The sequence below is a fragment of the Anomaloglossus baeobatrachus genome, chromosome 2, assembly GCF_048569485.1.
Source record: "Anomaloglossus baeobatrachus isolate aAnoBae1 chromosome 2, aAnoBae1.hap1, whole genome shotgun sequence".
Classification (NCBI taxonomy): Eukaryota; Metazoa; Chordata; class Amphibia; order Anura; family Aromobatidae; genus Anomaloglossus; species Anomaloglossus baeobatrachus.
In genome coordinates this window covers 20,342,627-20,363,760 of record NC_134354.1, presented here as the reverse complement: position 1 = coordinate 20,363,760, position 21,134 = coordinate 20,342,627, and the positions used below count along the sequence as shown (strand labels likewise).

Sequence of the window (21,134 nt, the reverse complement as noted above, 5' to 3'; positions counted from 1 at the left end):
GGCCGCAGACAGAAAAGGGCCCGTGTGCAAGAACAGTATATGGGCCCTTTGTAGTCAACTAACTCATCATCATGTCCAATTTCACCTGTTTTGGAGCCCCTGCGGGTGCACAGATTGCACCAATGCTACGTCCACCCATGTCCCTGGGGATCCTGGCAGCAGATCCCTCATTATCGTACAATAGGAAGATCCTTCGAAGAAAAATAAGTGATTGGACAAGTAAGAAACGCGCCCAACCCTCCTCCAAAACAACCGATGTGTGTGTAAAGGTGATAAAGCCCGGCCGTCCTTGTACCGTGACGGATCACAGGGGCGAGCAGACGACAAATCTCTCCTGACCGCTTCATCTTTATTTTGACCTTTTTAAGTCAACACCTTCCGTCTGGTGAAGTCCCGGGAGTGTCAGATGTGACCTTTCCGCTGGACATTCTGCGTTTCGTGTGTCAGATCCGAGGGGGGAAGACGCTGACGAGTGAGTGCGCAGCGAAACCGGCTGCATGCATTACTGGAGAAAACAATCTGATGGCGAAACATTACCAAGCAAGATTAGAAAAACATGGACGATTTTTTAACTCTTTGTTCACCTACTCGAGGCTGTGTGGCAACACCAGTCACTGCCCATCTAAAATAATGGCGCTCTGCATAGCACAGGTTAATATGAGAAATGATCCGTATTTTGGAGCACACTTGTGTTTAAAGGGCTCAGCTCCTATTGAAGTGAATGTGATCTGAGCTGCAGTACCCAGACTAACCACTACCCAGTGCATGGAGCCGATGGTTCTCACCTAACGGACCCAAACACAGGAAAGGGGTACTTTGCACACTACGACATCGCAAGCCGATGGTAGCGATGCCGAGCGCGATAGTCCCCGGCCCCATCACAGCTGCGATATCTTGCGATAGCTGCCGTAGCGAAAATTATCGCTACGGCAGCTTCACATGCTCTTACCTGCCCTGCGACGTTGCTCTGGCCGGCGACCCACCTCCTTGCTAAGGGGGCGGGTCGTGCGAAGGCACAGCGACGTCACACGGCAGGCGGCCAATAGAAGCAGAGGGGCGGAGATGAGCAGGACAAACATCCCGCCCACCTCCTTCCTTCCTCATGGCAGCCGGGACGCAGGTAAGTTGATGTTCTTCGCTCCTGCGGCTTCACACACAGCGATGTGTGCTGCCGCAGAAACGAGGAACAACATCGTAACATCGGTCCTTCCGAAATTATAAAAATGACCGACGCTACACCGATGATACGATTGACGCTTTTGCGCTCGTTAATCGTATCAAAAACGATTTACACACTACGATGTCAACAGCGACGCGGGATGTGCGTCACTTTCGATTTGACCCCACCGACATCGCACCTGCGATGTCGTAGTGTGCAAAGTACCCCTAAGAGCCCCTGCCAGACATCTCTGCCAGTGGCTTATCTCTACAGAACAAAAAGATTGGCCTAAAATCGGACAATTTGGATTTTTGGGACAATCATCTGTCAGGGGTCTTCATAAATAGATTGTTGGTCGCACCCATCGATGGCAGTGGGTTGGTTTGACATTATACGTGTATGAGGGTCTCCCGATTCTTCGTCAACAGGAGATGTCAGGAACGCGAAGGATCCGACCAGCTGAATTTCAACGATTGATCGTTCTGTTCTTCCCCGAGATGAGCAGTTTCCAGAGAAGCCAAAAACTTTCCTGTTTATGGGGCAGTCAGGAGACATAGTCCTCCCAACAGCCTTCAAATATTAAGTGGGGGGCGGGGGTCTGTAAATCCCTCATACACATGACACAAAAGTCATCAGATTCCGGTGGGACCAGACGACCGTCTGATGTATATGGGGCCTCACCCAATGTTGGGAACTGAAATACTTAATCCTTTTCGGCTTCCAGAAGTGCCCGATAGTGGTTTTCTCCAACCACTAGAAATTGGGCTGAACCACTGTGTGACCAAAAGGTTCTCTAAAAGGTGTAAAGCCCCTATAACACCCCCCGAGGCACGCCGCCAATCATCGACCATACTGGTGTAAAGCACGTTGCCCCTCGAGCAGTGGAAATGCGGTCTACTCATGAATCTCCTGGCCCCATCTGATGGATTATTATTATTATTAATTATTATAGCGCCATTTATTCCATGGCGCTTTACAAGTGAAAGAGGGTATACGTACAACAATCATTAACAGTACAAAACAGACTGGTATAGGAGGAGAGAGGATCCTGCCCGCGAGTGCTCACAGTCTACAGGAGGAGAGAGGACCCTGCCCGCGAGGGCTCACAGTCTACAGGAGGAGAGAGGACCCTGCCCGCGAGGGCTCACAGTCTACAGGAGGAGAGAGGACCCTGCCCGCGAGGGCTCACAGTCTACAGGAGGAGAGAGGACCCTGCCCGCGAGGGCTCACAGTCTACAGGAGGAGAGAGGACCCTGCCCGTGAGGGCTCACAGTCTACAGGAGGAGAGAGGACCCTGCCCACGAGGGCTCACAGTCTACAGGAGGAGAGAGGACCCTGCCCACGAGGGATCACAGTCTACAGGAGGAGAGAGGACCCTGCCCGCGAGTGCTCACAGTCTACAGGAGGAGAGAGGACCCTGCCCGCGAGGGCTCACAGTCTACAGGAGGAGAGAGGACCCTGCCCGCGAGGGCTCACAGTCTACAGGAGGAGAGAGGACCCTGCCCGCGAGGGCTCACAGTCTACAGGAGGAGAGAGGACCCTGCCCGCGAGGGCTCACAGTCTACAGGAGGAGAGAGGACTCTGCCCACGAGGGATCACAGTCTACAGGAGGAGAGAGGACCCTGCCCACGAGGGCTCACAGTCTACAGGAGGAGAGAGGACCCTGCCCGCAAGGGCTCACAGTCTACAGGAGGAGAGAGGACCCTGCCCGCGAGGGCTCACAGTCTACAGGGAATGGGTGATGGTGCAATAGGTGAGGACAGACCTGGTTGCGCACTGAGGGCTATTGTAGGTTGTAGGCTTGTTGGGAGAGGTGGGTCTTGAGGTTCCTCTTGAAGCTTTCCACGGTAGGGAGAGTCTAATATGCTGTGGTAGAGCATTCCAGAGTATGGGGGAGGCACGGGAGAAATCTTGAACGCGATTGTGGGAAGAGGAGATAAGAGAGGAGTAGAGAAGGAGATCTTGTGAGGATCTGAGGTTGCGTGCAGGTAGGTACCGGGAGACTAGGTCACAGATGTAAGGAGGAGACAGGTTGTGGATGGCTTTGTAAGTCATGGTTAGTGTTTTGAACTGGAGTCGTTGGGTGATGGGAAGCCAGTGAAGGGATTGGCAGTGGCGAGGCTGGGGAATAGCGAGGGGAGAGGTGGATTAAGCGGGCCGCAGAGTTTAGGATAGATTGGAGGGGTGCAAGAGTATTGGAAGGGAGGCCAGAGAGCGGGAGGTTGCAGTAGTCGAGGCGGGAGATGATGAGGGCATGCACTAATGTTTTTGCTGATTCTTGGTTAAGGAAAGCATGGATCCGGGAGATGGATGGCAGCGTTCTCTCGGCATATACAAAACTGACCTAGCAGAATCCACATACAGGTGTGCTCAAAAGTTTACACACCCCGGTAGATTTTTTTTTGCTTTCTTGGCCTTTTTTCAGAGAATATGAATGATAACACAATCTTTTTTTCCCACTCATGGTTAGTGGTCGGGTGAAGCCATTTATTGTTTTCTCTTTTTAAATCCTAATGACAACCAAAAACATCCAAATGACCCTCACCAAAGTTCACATACCCTAGTGATTTTGGCCTGATAACATGCACAGAAGGTGACACAAATGGGTGTGAATGGCTAATAAAGGTAACATCCTCACCTGTGACCTGTCTGCTTGTAATCAGTGTGTGCATAAAAGCTGAGTGAGTTTCTGAGATCCAGACAGACTCTTGCATCTTTCATCCAGCCACTGACATTTCTGGATTGTGAGTCATGAGGAAAGCAAAGAATTGTCAATGGATCTACGGGAAAAGATAGTTGAACTGTATAAAACAGGAAAGGGATACAAAAAGATATCCAAGGAATTGATAATGCCAGTCAGCAGTGTTCAAACTGTGATTAACAAATGGAAAATCAGGGACTCTAAAAACAAAACCATAATCAAGTAGCAGCAACAAAAATTTCAGCCACAACTGCCAGGAACATTGTTTGGGATCCAAAGAAAAACCCACAAATAACATCAGCTGAAATACAGGATTCACTGAAAACTAGTGGTGCGGCTGCTTCAAGATAAGGAGACATTTGAAGAAAATGGGCTGCATGGTCGCCAGAAGAAAGCCATTACTGAACAAATGCCACAAAGTATCTCACCTACAATAAGCCAAACAGCGCAGAGACAAGCCTCCAAACTTCTGGAACAAGGTAATTCGGAGTGATGAGACCAAAATCGACTGTTTGGCCACAACCATAGACATTACATTTGGAGAGATATCAACAAGTCCTATGATGAAAGGAACATCATTCCTACTGTAAAGCATGGAGGTGGATCGCTTATGATATAGGGATGTGTGACCTACAAAGGCACAGGAAACTTGGTCACAGTTGAAGGGCAGATGAATACAACGTTATCAGTAAATACTGGAGGTAAATTTGCACTCATCAGCCGGGAAGCTGCGCATGGGACGTACTTGGACGTTCCTACATGACAACGATCCAAAACACAAGGCCAAGTCGACTGGTCATTGGTTACAGCAGAACAAAGTGAAGGTTCTGGAGGGGCCATCTCAGTCTCCTGACCTCAATATCATTGAGCCACTCTGGGGAGAACTCAAGTGTGCATTTTATGCAACAAAGTCCAGGAATTTACAGGAACTGGAGGCGCCAAGAAGAATGGGCAGCTTTAACATCTGACCAAAAACAATGGGCAGCTTCACCATCTGACCAAGAAGAGTGGGCAGCTTTACCATCTGAGAAAATAAAGAGCCTCATCCACAACTACCACAAAAGACGTCAAGCTGTCATTGATGTGAGCGTGGGCAATACACGGTATTAAGAACTGGGGTATGTAAACTTTTGATCAGGTTCATTTGGATGTTTTTTGTTGTCATTATGATTTAAAAAGAGAAAACACAGATTACAATAAATGGCTTCACCCGACCACTAACCATGAGTGGAAAAAAAAGATTGCATGTTATTCATATTCTCTGAAAAAAGGCCAAGAAAGCAAAAAAAATCTGCCGGGGTGTGTAAACTTTTGAGCACAACAGTACAATGTGATGGAGGAGGGGTACTAGCATGAGGCTGTTCTTCGGGCTAAGGGTCACATAGCTAGTTTTCTTCTTCACGTTTCTGTTTCAGTAAAGCAAAGGTTAATTGTGCACACTCGGATCCGGACGAGCTCGTCAAACACGTTCGTTACGCTGCCTGGTGAGAGGCATTTCTGATGCTGGTATTGTTACCTCCATCTGTATATATTGCTACTGACCTCTGCTTGTCTGTGAACTGCCGCCATTGTATTCGTTGCCTTGGAATTAAGCTTGGCTTTGTATTTATTATCGATTTTTAAGTCCCTTTGATGACTTCTGGAGAGTCCCTGACTCCCTTTGCTTATACGCTGCACTACCACTGCTGGTCCGAGACTACACTAACGAGGGCGACGTCCAGATCTCCGGTCAGAGGGTGAACGCGAGAACATCCCTTAGACTGCTCAGCACTCATTAACCAGTGAAAACTGTACGGGGGGCTTAAAGGGTCCTCAAAGTGTGACACCATAACCACATGGAGGGATACATTTCTTGTTGAAGAATTCAAGTGGCTGCACCGAATGCAGACCAAAAACTGGTTTATGGCCAATTTACACCACCGTAATGAGGACGTATTGTATTTTCTGCATTATGATTGCAGCTCTTGGGACCTTAAATGATGTCATATATGCCTATGGCCACTATAACAGCCGATGGGCTAATGCACATGACTAGCGGGACCGCCTGCTATGATGTGGGGTGACATTAAATTGTGCCTCCTAATGTTCCATTCAGCAATGCACAGCTCAAGAGCTGCGGACCACTGCTCAATGACCACCCAAGCCTTCACACAGCCCACCCCTCAGCAGCAGCAGCCTTCACACAGCCCACCCCTCAGCAGCAGCAGCCTTCACACGGACCACCCCTCAGCAGCAGCAGCCTTCACACGAACCACCTCTCAGCAGCAGCAGCCTTCACACGGCCCACCCCTCAGCAGCAGCAGCCTTCACACGACCCACCCCTCAGCAGCAGCAGCCTTCACACGAACCACCTCTCAGCAGCAGCCTTCACACGGACCACCCCTCAGCAGCAGCAGCCTTCACACGAACCACCTCTCAGCAGCAGCAGCCTTCACACGGACCACCCCTCAGCAGCAGCAGCCTTCACACGGACCACCTCTCAGCAGCAACCTTCACACGGACCATCTCTCAGCAGCAACCTTCATACGAACCACCTCTCAGCAGCAGCAGCCTTCACACGGCCCACCCCTCAGCAGCAGCAGCCTTCACACGAACCACCTCTCAGCAGCAGCCTTCACACGGACCACCCCTCAGCAGCAGCAGCCTTCACACGAACCACCTCTCAGCAGCAGCCTTCACACGGACCACCCCTCAGCAGCAGCAACCTTCACACGGACCACCTCCTCAGCAGCAGCAGCCTTCACACGGACCACCTCTCAGCAGCAGCAACCTTCACACGGACCACCCCTCAGCAGCAGCCTTCACACGGACCACCCCTCAGCAGCAACCTTCACACGGACCACCCCTCAGCAGCAGCAGCCTTCACACGGACCACCCCTCAGCAGCAACCTTCACACGGACCACCTCTCAGCAGCAGCAGCCTTCACACGGACCACCCCTCAGCAGCAGCCTTCACACGGACCACCTCTCAGCAGCAGCAGCCTTCACACGGACCACCTCTCAGCAGCAGCAACCTTCACACGAACCACCTCTCAGCAGCAGCAGCCTTTACACAGACCACCCCTCAGCAGCAGCAACCTTCACACGGACCACCTCTCAGCAGCAGCAGCCTTCACACGGACCACCTCTCAGCAGCAGCAGCCTTCACACGGACCACCTCTCAGCAGCAGCAACCTTCACACGAACCACCTCTCAGCAGCAGCAGCCTTTACACAGACCACCCCTCAGCAGCAGCAACCTTTACACAGACCACCTCTCAGCAGCAGCAGCCTTCACACGAACCACCTCTCAGCAGCAGCAACCTTCACATGGACCACCTCTCAGCAGCAGCAACCTTCACACGGACCACCTCTCAGCAGCAACCTTCACACGGACCACCTCTCAGCAGCAGCAGCCTTCACACGGACCACCCCTCAGCAGCAGCCTTCACACGGACCACCCCTCAGCAGCAGCCTTCACACGGACCACCTCTCAGCAGCAGCAACCTTCACATGGACCACCTCTCAGCAGCAGCAACCTTCACACGGACCACCTCTCAGCAGCAACCTTAACACGGACCACCTTTTAGAATCAGAGCATTTAGAGATTTTGCAAAACCCAATCTACAATAAATACCTACCAAGAATGGGAGAAGTGATCGGACAGTACTGAGTCCTCACCGTCTCGGGGTCCGGGATAAACAAGCTCAGGTTGGTGTATACGTCTTGTGTTTTGGAATAATCCCATTGCGGCCGAGCTCCGAATACGCCCTGAAACACGCTGGAGACTCCGCGTCGATACAGGAACAAAATAAACAGGAACTGAGAAGCGGCTAAACACAAGAAAAAAAAACGCTTGTCCGTCCGGGCCAGGAACATGGTGCAGGGTCTTGTCCGTCTGCGCCGCCGTCACCTCACGTGTTAAGAATTTGGTGACATGTCTCAAAGCCGGGAAGGGATCCAACGAGACGCACCGGCATCCTTACAGTACTGAAGTCGCGCTGAGGAGCAGGAGGACGGTGCAGATCTGCAGCGGGGGGTCGTGGGGCATATCCTGCAAAAAAAAGAAAAAAAATCAAACGCTGTTAACCCCCTCATGGCCAGACCTTTACCACCAGATACAGACTTGAATTCCGCCTCTTCGGCAGCAATAACTTTTTATTGTTATATTTACGTTACCGTTTTATGTGGAAGAAGTTGTACTTTTTGTTTTTAAAGTCACATAAAAGTTAGTCAATAAAAAAAAAATCTAACATAAAAAGGCAAATTTTATTACTTTTTTTTCATGCTGATGACGTTTTAAGTTACCTGTTGGTATTTGGTTTAAATAAGAAAAGGTAATTTATACTATATTATCAATTTTTATTTTTTTTATAAAATGTATATACAGGTCTGGCAAAAATGCAGAGACCACTGCACAGTTGTATAAAAAACAGCTTCTCTCCATGTCAGACAGCCGTTCCATTAGAGGGGCAGTTGAATTCCAACCTCATTCTACTTCATGTGCTTCTGATGAGGGATCACCGGAACCAAATCTTGTGTAACGAGGGAAAGTATAAGGAACACTGCTGTGGTCTCCACAACCCTCCTGCACTAGGACAAGCTGGATGTGCAAGTGCTAGTAATGACCTTGTGGATGGGATTGATAGTAAAGTGTCAGTCTTTGCTGATGACACCAAACTATGTAGGATATTAAAAACGGACCTTGATAGTACAATATTACAAAAAGATCTGGATAAGATGTCAGAATGGGCAGATACTTGGCAAATGAGATTTAATGTTGATAAATGTAAAGTAATGCACCTAGGACGGAGTAATCCTATAGCTGCGTATACATTAAATGGAAGTAAACTCGGGACTACAGAACAGGAGAAAGACCGGGGATTCTCATTACAAATAAGCTAAACAGCAGCACTCAACGTCAGGCAGCTGCTGCTAAAGCAAACAAGATTTTAGGATGCATAAAAAGAGATTAGATCCCGTGATCCCAATGTATTGTTACCCCTCTATAAATCACTTGTAAGGCCACATCTGGAATATGGGATCCAGTTTTGGGCTCCACATTTTAAGAACAACATACAGAAGTTAGAATCAGTTCAAAGGCGGCAACTAGACTACTACAAGGGATGGAGGCCTCCCGTATGATGAGTAATGGAGGCCGCCCGTATGATGAGTAATGGAGGCCGCCCGTATGATGAGTAATGGAGGCCGCCCGTATGATGAGAGGTTGAAAAAGTTAGATATGTTTAGCTTAGAAAAAAGACGTCTCAGAGGAGATCTCATTTATATGTATAAATACATGTGTGGTCAATATAAAAGGACGGGCACATGACTTATTCCTTCCAAAGACAATACTAAGGACCAGAGGGCACTCACTGCGAGTGGAAGAAAAGCGATTCCGACAGTTAAATAGGAAAGGGTTCTTTACAGTTAGAGCAGTCAGACTGTGGAATACACTACCACAAGAGGTAGTAATGGCAGATACTATAACAGCTTTTATAATCAGGGCTGGATGATTTCCTCACTACACACAACATTGGTGGTTATAAGTGACTTAGGGACAAAATGTAGAACTGGTGGAGGAAGGGGAACTAGATGGACCTAGGTCTTTTTTCAACTTATGTAACTATGTAATATCCCAAAAGTAATAGGAATGAAAAAATAACTTATAACCATGCCAAAGGAGTTGAAAAGAAAAGTCTTGAGTGAGGAAAAGAAGGGCTCGATTCTGGCTTTACTAGCAGAGGGACACAGGGAGCGTCATGTCGCCTCCATCCTTACAATTTCTAAGACGGCAGTCCATTACAACAAGGTCAAGCAGCAGACATTGGGGACAACAAAGCTACAAACCGGCAGAGGGCGAAAGTGACTCTCCACTGACCAGGATGAGCGTCATCTTATTCGAATGTCACTCAGCAACCGCAGGATGACATCAAGTGACCTACAAAAGGAATGGCAAATGGCATCTGGGGTGAAGTGCACGGCAAGAACAGTTCATAAAAGGCTCCTAGAGGCAGGGCTCAAGTCATGTAAAGCTAGAAAAAAGCCTATCAATGAGAAGCAAAGGAGATCCAGGCTGACGTTTGCCAAAGACCATAAGGATTGGACCATAGAGGACTGGAGTAAGGTCATCTTCTCTGATGAGTAATTTTCAGCTTTGCCCAACACCTGGTCATCTATTGGTTAGACCAGACATGGGCAAGGGGCGGCCTGCGGGCCACAGGGAACAGAGGACAGATCCTGCAGCGCCGCACACTGTAGGCAGCGGAACGCAGGGATCTGTCCTCTGTTCCCTACCCGGCACCTTTCTCTGTGACACACATGCACGCCCTGATATCGTCAGTACAGCGCGTGTGTCTCATTTGAAAAGTTCCCGCCTGGCAGGAGAAGAAGCTGCAGCAGCCAGGGCCCGTACGGAGAGAAGCAGCGGCGGGGGCCCGTACAAGAGAAGAAGCATCTAGGCGGGGGCCCATATGGAGGTGCCTGAGGAGGGAGTGGTGAGTGGTGATTAGTAACCTGAGGGGACAATGGGGGTGGGGGGGGGGGGGTAACTGGTGACTAATATATGGGTGTAGTGATTTAGTATATGGGAATGTAGTTTTACAGGTGTAGTATATAGGGGTCTAGTGATGTATATGGGGATGTAATATACATCAATACAGGTGCAGTGTATAGGGGGGGGAAGTGATGTATATTACAGGTGCAGTATATAGAGTGTAGTGATGTATATTACAGGTGCAGTATATAGGAGTGTAGTGATGTATATTACAGGTGCAGTATATAGGAGTGGTGTACTGATGTAGTATATGGGGATTGTGTATATATACGTATGTATATATGCGCGTACGTACACAGTATACGTGTGTGTATAATATACATACACATATATATACATACATTATATATATATATATATATATATATATATATATATATATATATATATATATATACATATATACATATAAACTATACGCAGCTTTGTCGCCATAGAAGGGGGGGCCAGATACAATTTCTTGCACAGGGGCCCCAAGCTGTCAGTGTCCGCCCCTGCTGCTGAGAGCAGACACTTGATTGTGGTGCTCCCGGCATTGGCTCTGTGTGGAGCTCAAACATAACTAGAGTGGATCTGGTACCTAGAATCAGTGCAGAGAAAAGCCCGCACCTGCGACTGGAGTTACATCGGGCACCACGCGCTCCCTCCCCGCCCCCTGAAGCGACGTGCCGCCTTTACAGGGCCTGATTGTGTTTCTCCGGTTCCTGTTTGCATACATGTGACAGGTACCGGAGAAAACACGAGTCTGTGAAATAAAAAGATTTACCATATTTACCTGCTTTCCTCGGCTCTGCTGCTGCCTCTCGCTCCTGACCCCCGCTCATTCATCGATTATCCACCGCACTCAGGACCTGGAAGCCGGAGCATTGCGGTGACAACGCCGGGCACAGCACCGTTGAGGACATCACCGTGGGGACAGGTGAGTATTCTGAAAGCACAGTGACCTCCAGGAGGTCATCGGAGTTTCCAATGAACTCTGATGACCCCCTTGCGACATCCACACTACAGCTTCACGGGTTCATCAGAGTTCATTGGGAACTGTGAGGAGTCCCCGAGGTGCTCCGGCTTCCAGGTTCTCAACACACACACACACCTGTATACTCATCCAGCGATGCGGTCCCCAGCGCTGTCCCTGCTTCCAGATGCTCACTGCAGTGAATATTCAGTGAGTATAATTACCGGCGATAAGGAGCGGGAGGCAGCAGAGCCAGAGACAGCAGCGCTGGAGAGAGGTAAATATAGAAAATCTTTTTAGTAAAAAGACCCGTGTTTTCTCCGGTACGCGTCACACTGATGTCACACAGATCACATCAGCGTGCGATCTGTGTGACACCCGTGCTGCCGGAGAAAAAATGGACATGTCTGCGTGTGTGCGTGCAGGGCCACGAGGGGTCACACAGTCCGTAACTTGCTGTTTGTTTATGAAGGGATAGTCTATATACAGTATTGGGTAAAACTGAGTTAATATTAGTCCGGCCCGCTAAACAATCCCAATTTCTCATGCGGCCCCATGGGAAAATTAATTGCCCACCCCTGGGTTAGACGGAGACCTGGAGAGGCGTACAAGCCACAGTGTCTTGCACCCACTGTGAAATTTGTTGAAGGATCGGTGATGATCTGGGGATGCTTGAGCAAGGCTGGAATTGGGCAGATTAAACTTTGCAAAGGACGTACAGTATGAATCAAGCCGCATACACGGTTATTCCTGGAAAAACAGTTGCTTCCTTCTGCTCAGGCAATGTTCCCCAACTCCGAGGACTGTTTTTTTCCAGCAGGACAATGCACCATGCCACACAGCTAGGTCAATGTGTGGATGAAGGAGAACCCCATCAAAACCCTGTTATGGCCAGCCCAATCTCCAGACCTGAACCTCATTGAAAACCTCTGGAATGTAATCAAGAGGAAGATGGATAGTCACAAGCCATCAAACAAAGAAGACCTGCTTACATTGTTGCGCCAGGAGTGGCATAAAGTCACCCAAAAGCAGCGTGAAGACTGGTGGAAAGCAGCCAAGACGCATGAAAGCTCGGATTAGAAATCATGGTTATTCCACAATATAGTGATTTCTGAGTCTTCCTGAGATGAAACATTAGTATTGTTGTTGTTTCTAAACAATTATGAACTTGTTTTCTTTGCATTATTTGAGGTGAAAGCAATGCATTGTTCTGTTATTTTCACCATTTCTCTTTTTCAGAAAATAAATGCAAAATTCATTGCTTGGAAATTTGGAGACGTCGTCAGGAGTTTATAGAATAAAGAACAATTTACATTTCACTCAAAAATATAAAGAGAAAAATCTGAAAAACTGTCAATTTTGCAGTGGTCTCTTAATTTTTGCCACACACACACTGTGCTTTGCTCACTATCCCCAGGTCCATCGCATCGCTGGGGCTCTGTGGCTGCACACAGTATCTGTTTTTGTCTGCAGCGCTCACATCATGTTGACCGCACTGCAGCCAATCGATGTGTCTCGTGACGTTTACTTGGGCAGAGCTTACTGAGTGCTGATGACAGGACCATAAAACACTGAGCAGCAGAGGAGACTGTGCTGGACCCAGGGAGGGTGAGTAAAGCATAGTTTGTTTTAAAACAAGATGCCGCCAGGAGACTAGTTTTCTGAAACAGAAAAATACCTTTTAATTATTTTACATCATTATTTTATACTTCTAATGTAGCAGCATGCAACACTCTACGTACCCTACCAGCACGCTTAGTGTCAGCACTGCCCTCACGTCCCTAGTGCTGACTAAAAGGGGGTTCTCTCCAGAACCTGGGGTTTGATCACGTTTTGACAAAGGCAATTAATGAGTTCAATGATCCTCTGATCCTTGCTGTACAAGCAGGGAGCTTGGCTCTCATCAGAGCACTTGAACTACATAAAAAAAAAAAACAAAAAAAAAAAAACAATCCAAAAACATATTGGTGGATGTTCAATGATTACAAGAGAAAAAGAAAAAAATCAACATAGAAAGTCACCGACCATGGGTCCTACTCCAGTCACAGCTGGAGTCCATGCACAGAGTGTGAGCGTCGTCGTCGTGAGGGTCGCGGGCGCCCGATTATACGGTAGTATCCAGGGGAGATGGCGGGCTGCTGGTACCAGGCCGGTATTTGCTTCTTCTGCGGTTGTGGCTGGTGTTTATCTACCCTCTATTTGCCAACCGTGTGACTATTTATCTACAGCGTTGTCTCCACGTTCAGGTCTCGTTTTACCGGCTAAATCCAGTGATTAGATTATATAACCCTGCGACATTTGGCTTTCCTTATCCTCATCTCAGATTACTCCGGTCACAGCCGTTCTGCAGACTGGAACTTGTGAAAAAGTTTGTCTTGCTTCTCTTAAAGTAAAATTTTAACCCCATCAAGATTTTCCGCTTTCATTTCTGCCCTCACGGCCAAATGAGGGCTTGGGGATTTTTTTGCAGGAAGGAGTCAAGTTTTGTATATACAGTATGTACTGAGAAAAAAAAAAAAAAAGGGAAAAAACCCTCCAAAAACCCTCTGTGATCCCACCATTGTTTTGTGGATTTCATTGTGTGGCACCGTAATAAAGACCTGGTGGCGATTGCTAGGTCAGGCTGCTTTCACACCTCCGGTTTCTGCAATGCGGCACACTCCAGCACTTTGCAGGAAAATCGCAACCGGTTTTTTTTGCTGCCGGTTGCGTTTTTTCTGCATAGACTTTAATTAGTGCCGTATTGTGCCGCATGGCCTTGCGTTCCATCCGTTTTTTGCCGCATGCGGCAGATTTAGCCGATGCGGCGGCCGGATGGAACGTTGCCTGGCACGTTTTTTCGTGCGGCAAAAAAAACCGCATCGCGCCGCATTCAACCGATGCGGCGCATTTTTTAATGCATGCCTATGGCGGCCGGATGCGGCGCGATACGGCAATAACCGCATCCGGCCGCCGCATGCGGTTTTTGCCACTGCACATGCTCAGTAGCATGCCGCAAGCGGCAAAAACCAGACTGGCCGCAAAGGAAAAACTTATGCAAAGGATGTGGTGTTTTCGCCGCATCCGTTGCATAGCTTGCACAGCCGGATTGAGCCGCAGAGCTCAAGCCGGATGTGTGAAAGCAGCCTTAGTAGGATTATGGCGATGCCAAAAAGGTAGAGTTTTTTTTAGTGCCAACATAATAGTATTTGGGGTAACGTGGATGCCTCAGACAGCGCAGCACCTGCACTCATTCAGTCATAGATTGGCAGAGGCATTTAAGAGGTCACATAGCAGCAGCAATCAGAGTGAGCCCCGATCGCTGCTGCTGCTGGTGCTTGAGGCCCACACATCAGTTTTTTGCCATTAGTCTCAATCAGTTCTCTCGACGGATTCGTCACAGATTGTGGATAAACGATGCGACGGATCCATTTTTTCGACCGATCAGACTAGCAGGGGACTAAATAATAATTGGTGCATGCTCAGTTAAAAAAAAACCTGAGTCCATCGCCGGATTCCGTCATTTGATGGATCCTGCATTCATAGGCTTCCATTCTACCAAACGACGGACAGCGACGGATCATGCGTCCATAGGCTTCCATTCTACCAAACGACGGATCCTGCATCCATAGGCTTCCATTCTACCAAACGACAGATGACGATGGATCCTGTGTCCATAGGCTTCCAAACGACGGACGGCGCCGCTGTCCGTTTTTTTCTTTACGTAGACAAAAAAAACGTTACTGTGGACATTGTCTCCGTCCGATGGACAAACATTTTTCGACGGATCCGTGGAACGACAGATGACACGTGAGGCCATCCATCGCTAATAAAAGTCAATGAATAAAAAAAATGGATCCAGCGGCAAAAAACTGATGTGTGAAAGGGGCCTGAGGCATAGACTCCTGTGCACAACCGAGAAGTGGATACAATTGTTTCCAACAAGTCAACAGCAAGAGGAGCTTAGTGCTGCCTTGATACAATGTATCCGTCTGGAGTCCACAGGGCACCGTCTACACTGGACACATTGTATCCACCTCTTGGCTGAGAGCAGAACAAAGCTATGAATAGCAATACTGCCTGTGAGTGCAAGAAAAATATTCCCATTCACTGACAGCAAGCAGAGATCATGAAAATGGTGACATCCTCATGATGCAGCACAAAATCTGCAGACTCTCAGCCTATGTTTCTGAGCGCAGCTCTGGAGGTGACTGGAGTATTAATCAGGTCTATAAGTCCAGTACATGAGAAGTGAAGCTAAATATCTGCACACAATAGATGTCTGCCGGACCCATGTACAAATACAGTACCTGAAATCTGCACGATTGCTTTTTTCCCCCCTGTGTTTTTGAAATCTGCAGCGTGTCAATTCTTTCTGCGGTTTTTTTTTCCACCATAAAAAGCAATGAAAGTGTAAAAATGTGCAAAAAAAATGCAACAACGAGCGTTTTCTGTCTTTTGGGTGACAAACTGACTTTGATAAACATGTACTGTAGCCAGATGCAATAAAAACGCAGCAAAACGCTTTTAGTAAGCAGCTGCTTTTCTGCCAAGAGAAGGTTCTGCCTGCAGACAGAAAAGCAGCTGTGAACATAGCCTGAGCCCTTGAGGCACCTTCTTAATGGGGGGGGGGCTCTTCCTCCGCAGGGCTGACTTTGCAAGCAGCCAACAATGGAACAAGTTGCCGCCACCGCGGTGCCGGATGTGACGCTGGACAATGTCGGGCTGTGGTCTACACCTTGCTGTGCTGCAAACAGAGCCACAAAGAGGAAGAGGCCGGTTTTAGGAAGAACTAAGTGACAAGTTTGGATTTCCCGTCACTGCTAATCAGTAGGGAGAAGAGTTTGTGATGCAGTCAGCTCTGGAGGCAACAGCGAGTCCGTCACATGTATCGCAGACCTGCGGAGCTGATCCTCTTCCCTGCCTACATGTCCACAATAGCCGCATATTACATTGCAAGTAATGGCCCTTTAAATTAGTTTCCCCCCAGCTTTACACTGCAGCTCTACTCTAATAGGGCTCAACTATCAGTCACTTTGCAGTACCTGCATCACCTATGAGAGTCAGAGTACTATCCATCTCTAGTCTTACTGTAGTTGCCAAGACTTGTGTCCAATTCTTTTCCCATGCTTTACACTGCAGCTCTGCTCCAACAGGGTACAGCTATTACAGTATATGCATCGTTTACTGTAGCCTGAGGTCATATGTAATCCACAGCCTATCTTTTTTAGTGGCTACCCACTGTGCCCCGTTCCTTTCCCATGCTGTACACTGCAGCACTGCTCTTTTATGACAGTAATGATCATCAAATTCATCATAACTGAAATATCTATGTGAATCTATCAAGTGAAATCCACCTCCAAACTCATTAGTAGCCCAAGCTGTTTTCCATTCCCTCCTCTATGCTTTACACTGCACCTCTGCTCACTCAGAGCACAGTTATGATCATCATAGCTACACTGCGTATTGAAGTCTGAGACAGATTGAAGATTGAAACCCATCTTCTCTCTTCCAGGCCCCAATTCATGCCCCATGATTTACACCACAGGTCAGCCTCAGCAGGATGTCAAGCGATGGGAACCTTTGTTTTATTAACTCCATCACAAGTATTTGATGTTCTCTGCCTAAGGTGGGATCCATTATATTTACAGTAAGGGGGGGGGGGGGGGTTGTATTTTGTAAGCCCCCAATTGTGCAAGTTCTCCCCCCTATAAAGATGAGATTTGCCTGTAATTGACATCATAGGTGACCACAACTATGAGGGGGAAAATGAGAAAACAAATCCTGAAAATCACCGCGTCCGATTTGCCAAGATTTTTTTTTGCAAATTATGGTGGAAAATAAATATTTAGTCATCTAAAAACATGGAAGATTTCTGGCTCTCACAGACCTGTAACTTCTTTGGTAACAGGCTCCTCTGTCCTCCACTCATTACCTGTAGTAATGGCTCCTGTTTGAACTTAGTATAAAAGACACCTGTCCACAACCTCAAACAGTCACACTCCACCTCCACTATGGTGAAGACCAAAGAGCTAACGAAGGACACCAGAAACAAAATTGTAGCCCTGCACCAGGCTGGGAAGACTGAATCTGCAAAAGGCAAGCAGCTTGGTGTGATGAAATCAACTGCGGGAGCAATAATAAGAAAATGGAAGACATACAAGACCATTGAATCGCCCTCGATCTGAGGCTCCACGCAAGATCTCACCTTGTGGGGTCAAAATGATCACAAGAACGGTGAGCATAATCCCAGAACCCCACGGGGGGGACCTAGTGAATGACCTGCATAGAGCTGGGACCACCGTAACAAAGGCTACAATCAGTAACACACTACGCCGCCAGGGACTCAGATCCTGCAGGGCCAGACATGTTATGATCCGGAACCATGGAAGATCACAATAGATCATTGGCAAAAAAGGTGACAAGAGCATTGGCAACTAATCTGGCCGCCATCCCCTTACTAACCATCAACAATAGAAGTAGCTGAGGGGTGAACTAACATCCTGTGCACCGCGAACCCAGCCGGAGAACTAACTATCCTAAAGGAAGGAAGGATGAATAACTCTCTGCCTGTGAAATAGACCGCAAAAGCTATAGCAAGCCCCCCACATTCAAAGACTACGGTGATATAGGAAAATATAATACACAGATGGATGATAGGATTAGCAAAGGTGAGGCCCCACTGACTAAATAGGAAAGGGGCTGATGGCGGCCAGAGAAAAACCCTACAAAAATCCAAATACCTGATAGTACAAAAAGTCCTCAGATCGCACGATCTGAACTCCGTCCTATATCAGGCGATCTTGTCATACCAATGAACAGAAAACAGGAAAAGTTACAAATTCAAAAAGCAACAAACACATGGAGTTATAGGAGCAAAACTCCAAACATAGCTGCAGGGAGCTTCCCAGCTAAGCAACAGAGAGGGAAGATCCCTGCATGTAAATGAACAGACAAAAACCACAGTAAATGACAAACCCAGATAAGAACAAAAAGAACAAAAACAACTAAGAAGGAACCTAGCAGTTATCTGGGGTAGATGTGGTCTGGAGCTAGATGAGAAGGCTGGAAAACTAAAGAACAAATGACATCCAGCTCAGACTGCCAGCAGACCAAGGTTTCAATAGGCAGAGAGTTAGCAATGGAAACGCCCATTGCTCCAGCACACCTGGTCTCTGTACAAACCATTCCTGGCCACAAGAGGGAGCCTCCCAGCAGCAAAAGCATAACTGACATTCACAACACAGACATGTCCCCCTGCTTATGCCAGTACCTGTCTGGTCCTGTCTGAAGTTTGCTAGAGAGCATTTGAATTAGCCAGAAGAGTATTGGGAGAATGTCATACGGTCTGATGAAAGCAAAGTAGAACTGTTTGGTAGAAACCTAACTCAGTGTTTGGAGGAGACAGAATGCTGAGATGCATTCAAAGAACACCATACCTACTGTGAAGCATGGAGGTGGCAACATCATGATTTTGGGCTGTTCTCTGCAAAGGGACCAGGACGTGTACATGAAAGAATGAATGGGGCCACGTATCGTGAGATTTTGAGTGCAAACCTCCCTTCCATCAGCAAGGGCATTGAAGATGAAACGTGGCTGAGTCTTTCAGCATGATAATGATTCCAAGCACACCGCCAGAACAACAAAGGAGTGGCTTCATAAGAAGCCAGTCTCCAGATCTCAACTCCATAGAAAACCTTTGGAAGGAGTTGAAAGTCTGTGTTTCCCAACGACAGGCCCAAAAAAAAAACAAACAAAAAAACCCCTGCTGCTCTAGAGGACATCTGCATGGAGAAATGGACCAACATACCACCAACAGTGTGTGCCAACCTTGTGAAGACTGCCTGATATTGCACTGAAGTAAATGGGGATGAGCTGCAATACCAGACACAACCCATGGACAGCGCTGTACACGGATAAAAGCAGCCATGACTTTCTAATCCTGCTCAACCCTTTTAACTATTTGTGTACACGTTTCAAGTGCACTTGATACTGTTATACCAAATGGCAAATGAGCACAGGAGAAAGCTGCATCCAGGATACAGAAACATAAAACCTGAGAAACACAATGGGAGGTGTAGTAGTATGGGATATTGGCACCACGTTACTAAGGAATGTTTATGGCCTAATGTCTGTTAGCACTAGCCGTTATTGTAGGACATACAGGACTCATCACATTTTATGGCAGTATACACATTCCTGCTGGGTACATATCCTGGCATCAGGCCACATGCACCAAGTTGATTACAATCTTATCAGGACAGGATGGCAGCTGAGGAGTATGCAACCATACGTCACCGCGGTACCATTTACATACCAGGGTTATAATGGGATTGTCATATGTCAGCTGTAAAGAAAGCAGGGTCATTCCGTGTCAAGTGGACCAGTTTTAAAAATCGTCCCCACTCGACGTTCTCCGATTTTGCTGAAAATTTATAAGGCTGTACATGTAGGTTTGAAAAGAGGTTCTGTAAATTTTTAGGGCCAGATCTCAAATATATTGGGCAGTGTTGACCTTTCACTGGAGGCCCCCCCCCCCCAAGCCTGCGGCTTCAGCTAAGAGGATTTTGCAAACTTTGGCACATAGCCATTAGAGTTCTATACTGGCTATGATGCTGAAATTTGGCATACTAGCTCAACTTTTGCTGCTAAACGCGATAAAATTATTACCGGCTATGACAAAACAATATTTCGGCCGCAATTTTGCGTCAAAGTAGCTTGCAAAACGCCTCGCATAAAATTTATGCCAAACTTTGCCCATATATAACTCAAGACCAAAAACCAATAGGAACTGGTGCTTTACCCTGTACAACAAACATCTTCATGACTTTGCATTGCTGCAATATCACGGTCAAAGCATATGTATTTGTGGAAATATTCACACCCACATATGATGAAAAACTTAAAAAACACGAATTTTACCTAGTTTTAGGTCAAATTTCCCAAAAAGGGTACCCCTAAAATATATTAATTCTGATATCATTATAAAGAGCACATTTTTCTCTACAAGGATCATTGGGGGTTTTTTTGGAGTCTCTCCATTTAAGAAAAGAAAAATGCCACTGAACATGGTGTTATTTATTAATACGCAATGAATGCTAACTGCACTATTCAAACCCTTGCGTTGGTCCATGGTGGTTATACCACAACCAATTCCCTAAGAATTGGTATTATAATCCTATTAAGAATTGTAATAATGCTGTCTTTCGAGAATTGGCAGCCCCATCGCCTAGGAGCCATGGCCGATAGCCGTGCAAGGCAAGTCGCGGGTGGTCTCTTTATCGCAGGTTCCAAAGCCTGAGGGTGGGGGTCTTTGCCTAGGATCCCAAGCCTAATATTGGGTATCTTTTGTTGGTTCCCAAGCCATAATGTTCAGTCTAAGTAAGTGGTCTGGAATTGTTGCTGAATTTGCAACATACGGTAATCGGTTCAGAGAAGCTGTATTGTCGGCCCATTGCTGTTGCAGCTGGTGCTGGAATTATTGCAATGATCGGCTGCTCGGGAATCCAGCATGTAGCATTTCTGACAGGCCAGTGACAGAAGCTGCTCCATGAGGATACAGAAAATGTATTAATGCATCATGGTCGTCGACTGAAATTTCAGAAATATTTCCAATCCACCAGTTCCTATGGTAAATGCAGGCAATGTATTGCCCTGGCTGGAGGTTTGCAATTGGCACAAAAGGCATTTCTGATCTGACAGATCCATCTACATGGGCAATGAAAGATGAAGGGTCATTTCACACCCTTGAAATGCTAATCTTTTTGTCATCAATTTCATTCTCCATCACTAAAAAATAAATAATA

The 21,134-nt window shown here is 47.3% G+C and overlaps 1 protein-coding gene across 1 annotated transcript in view; it reads right to left on the bottom strand.

The window, feature by feature from the left end:
- LOC142290858 (beta-1,4-galactosyltransferase 3-like) overlaps positions 1–21,134 on the bottom strand; it is an 85,865-nt gene that overhangs the window by 46,536 nt on the left and 18,195 nt on the right. Inside the window, exon 2 of the mRNA XM_075334902.1 lies at positions 7,480–7,892. Within this exon, the coding sequence (XP_075191017.1) occupies positions 7,480–7,717 (238 nt within the window). The 5' untranslated portion in view covers positions 7,718–7,892. The remainder of the gene's footprint in view (positions 1–7,479; positions 7,893–21,134) is intronic.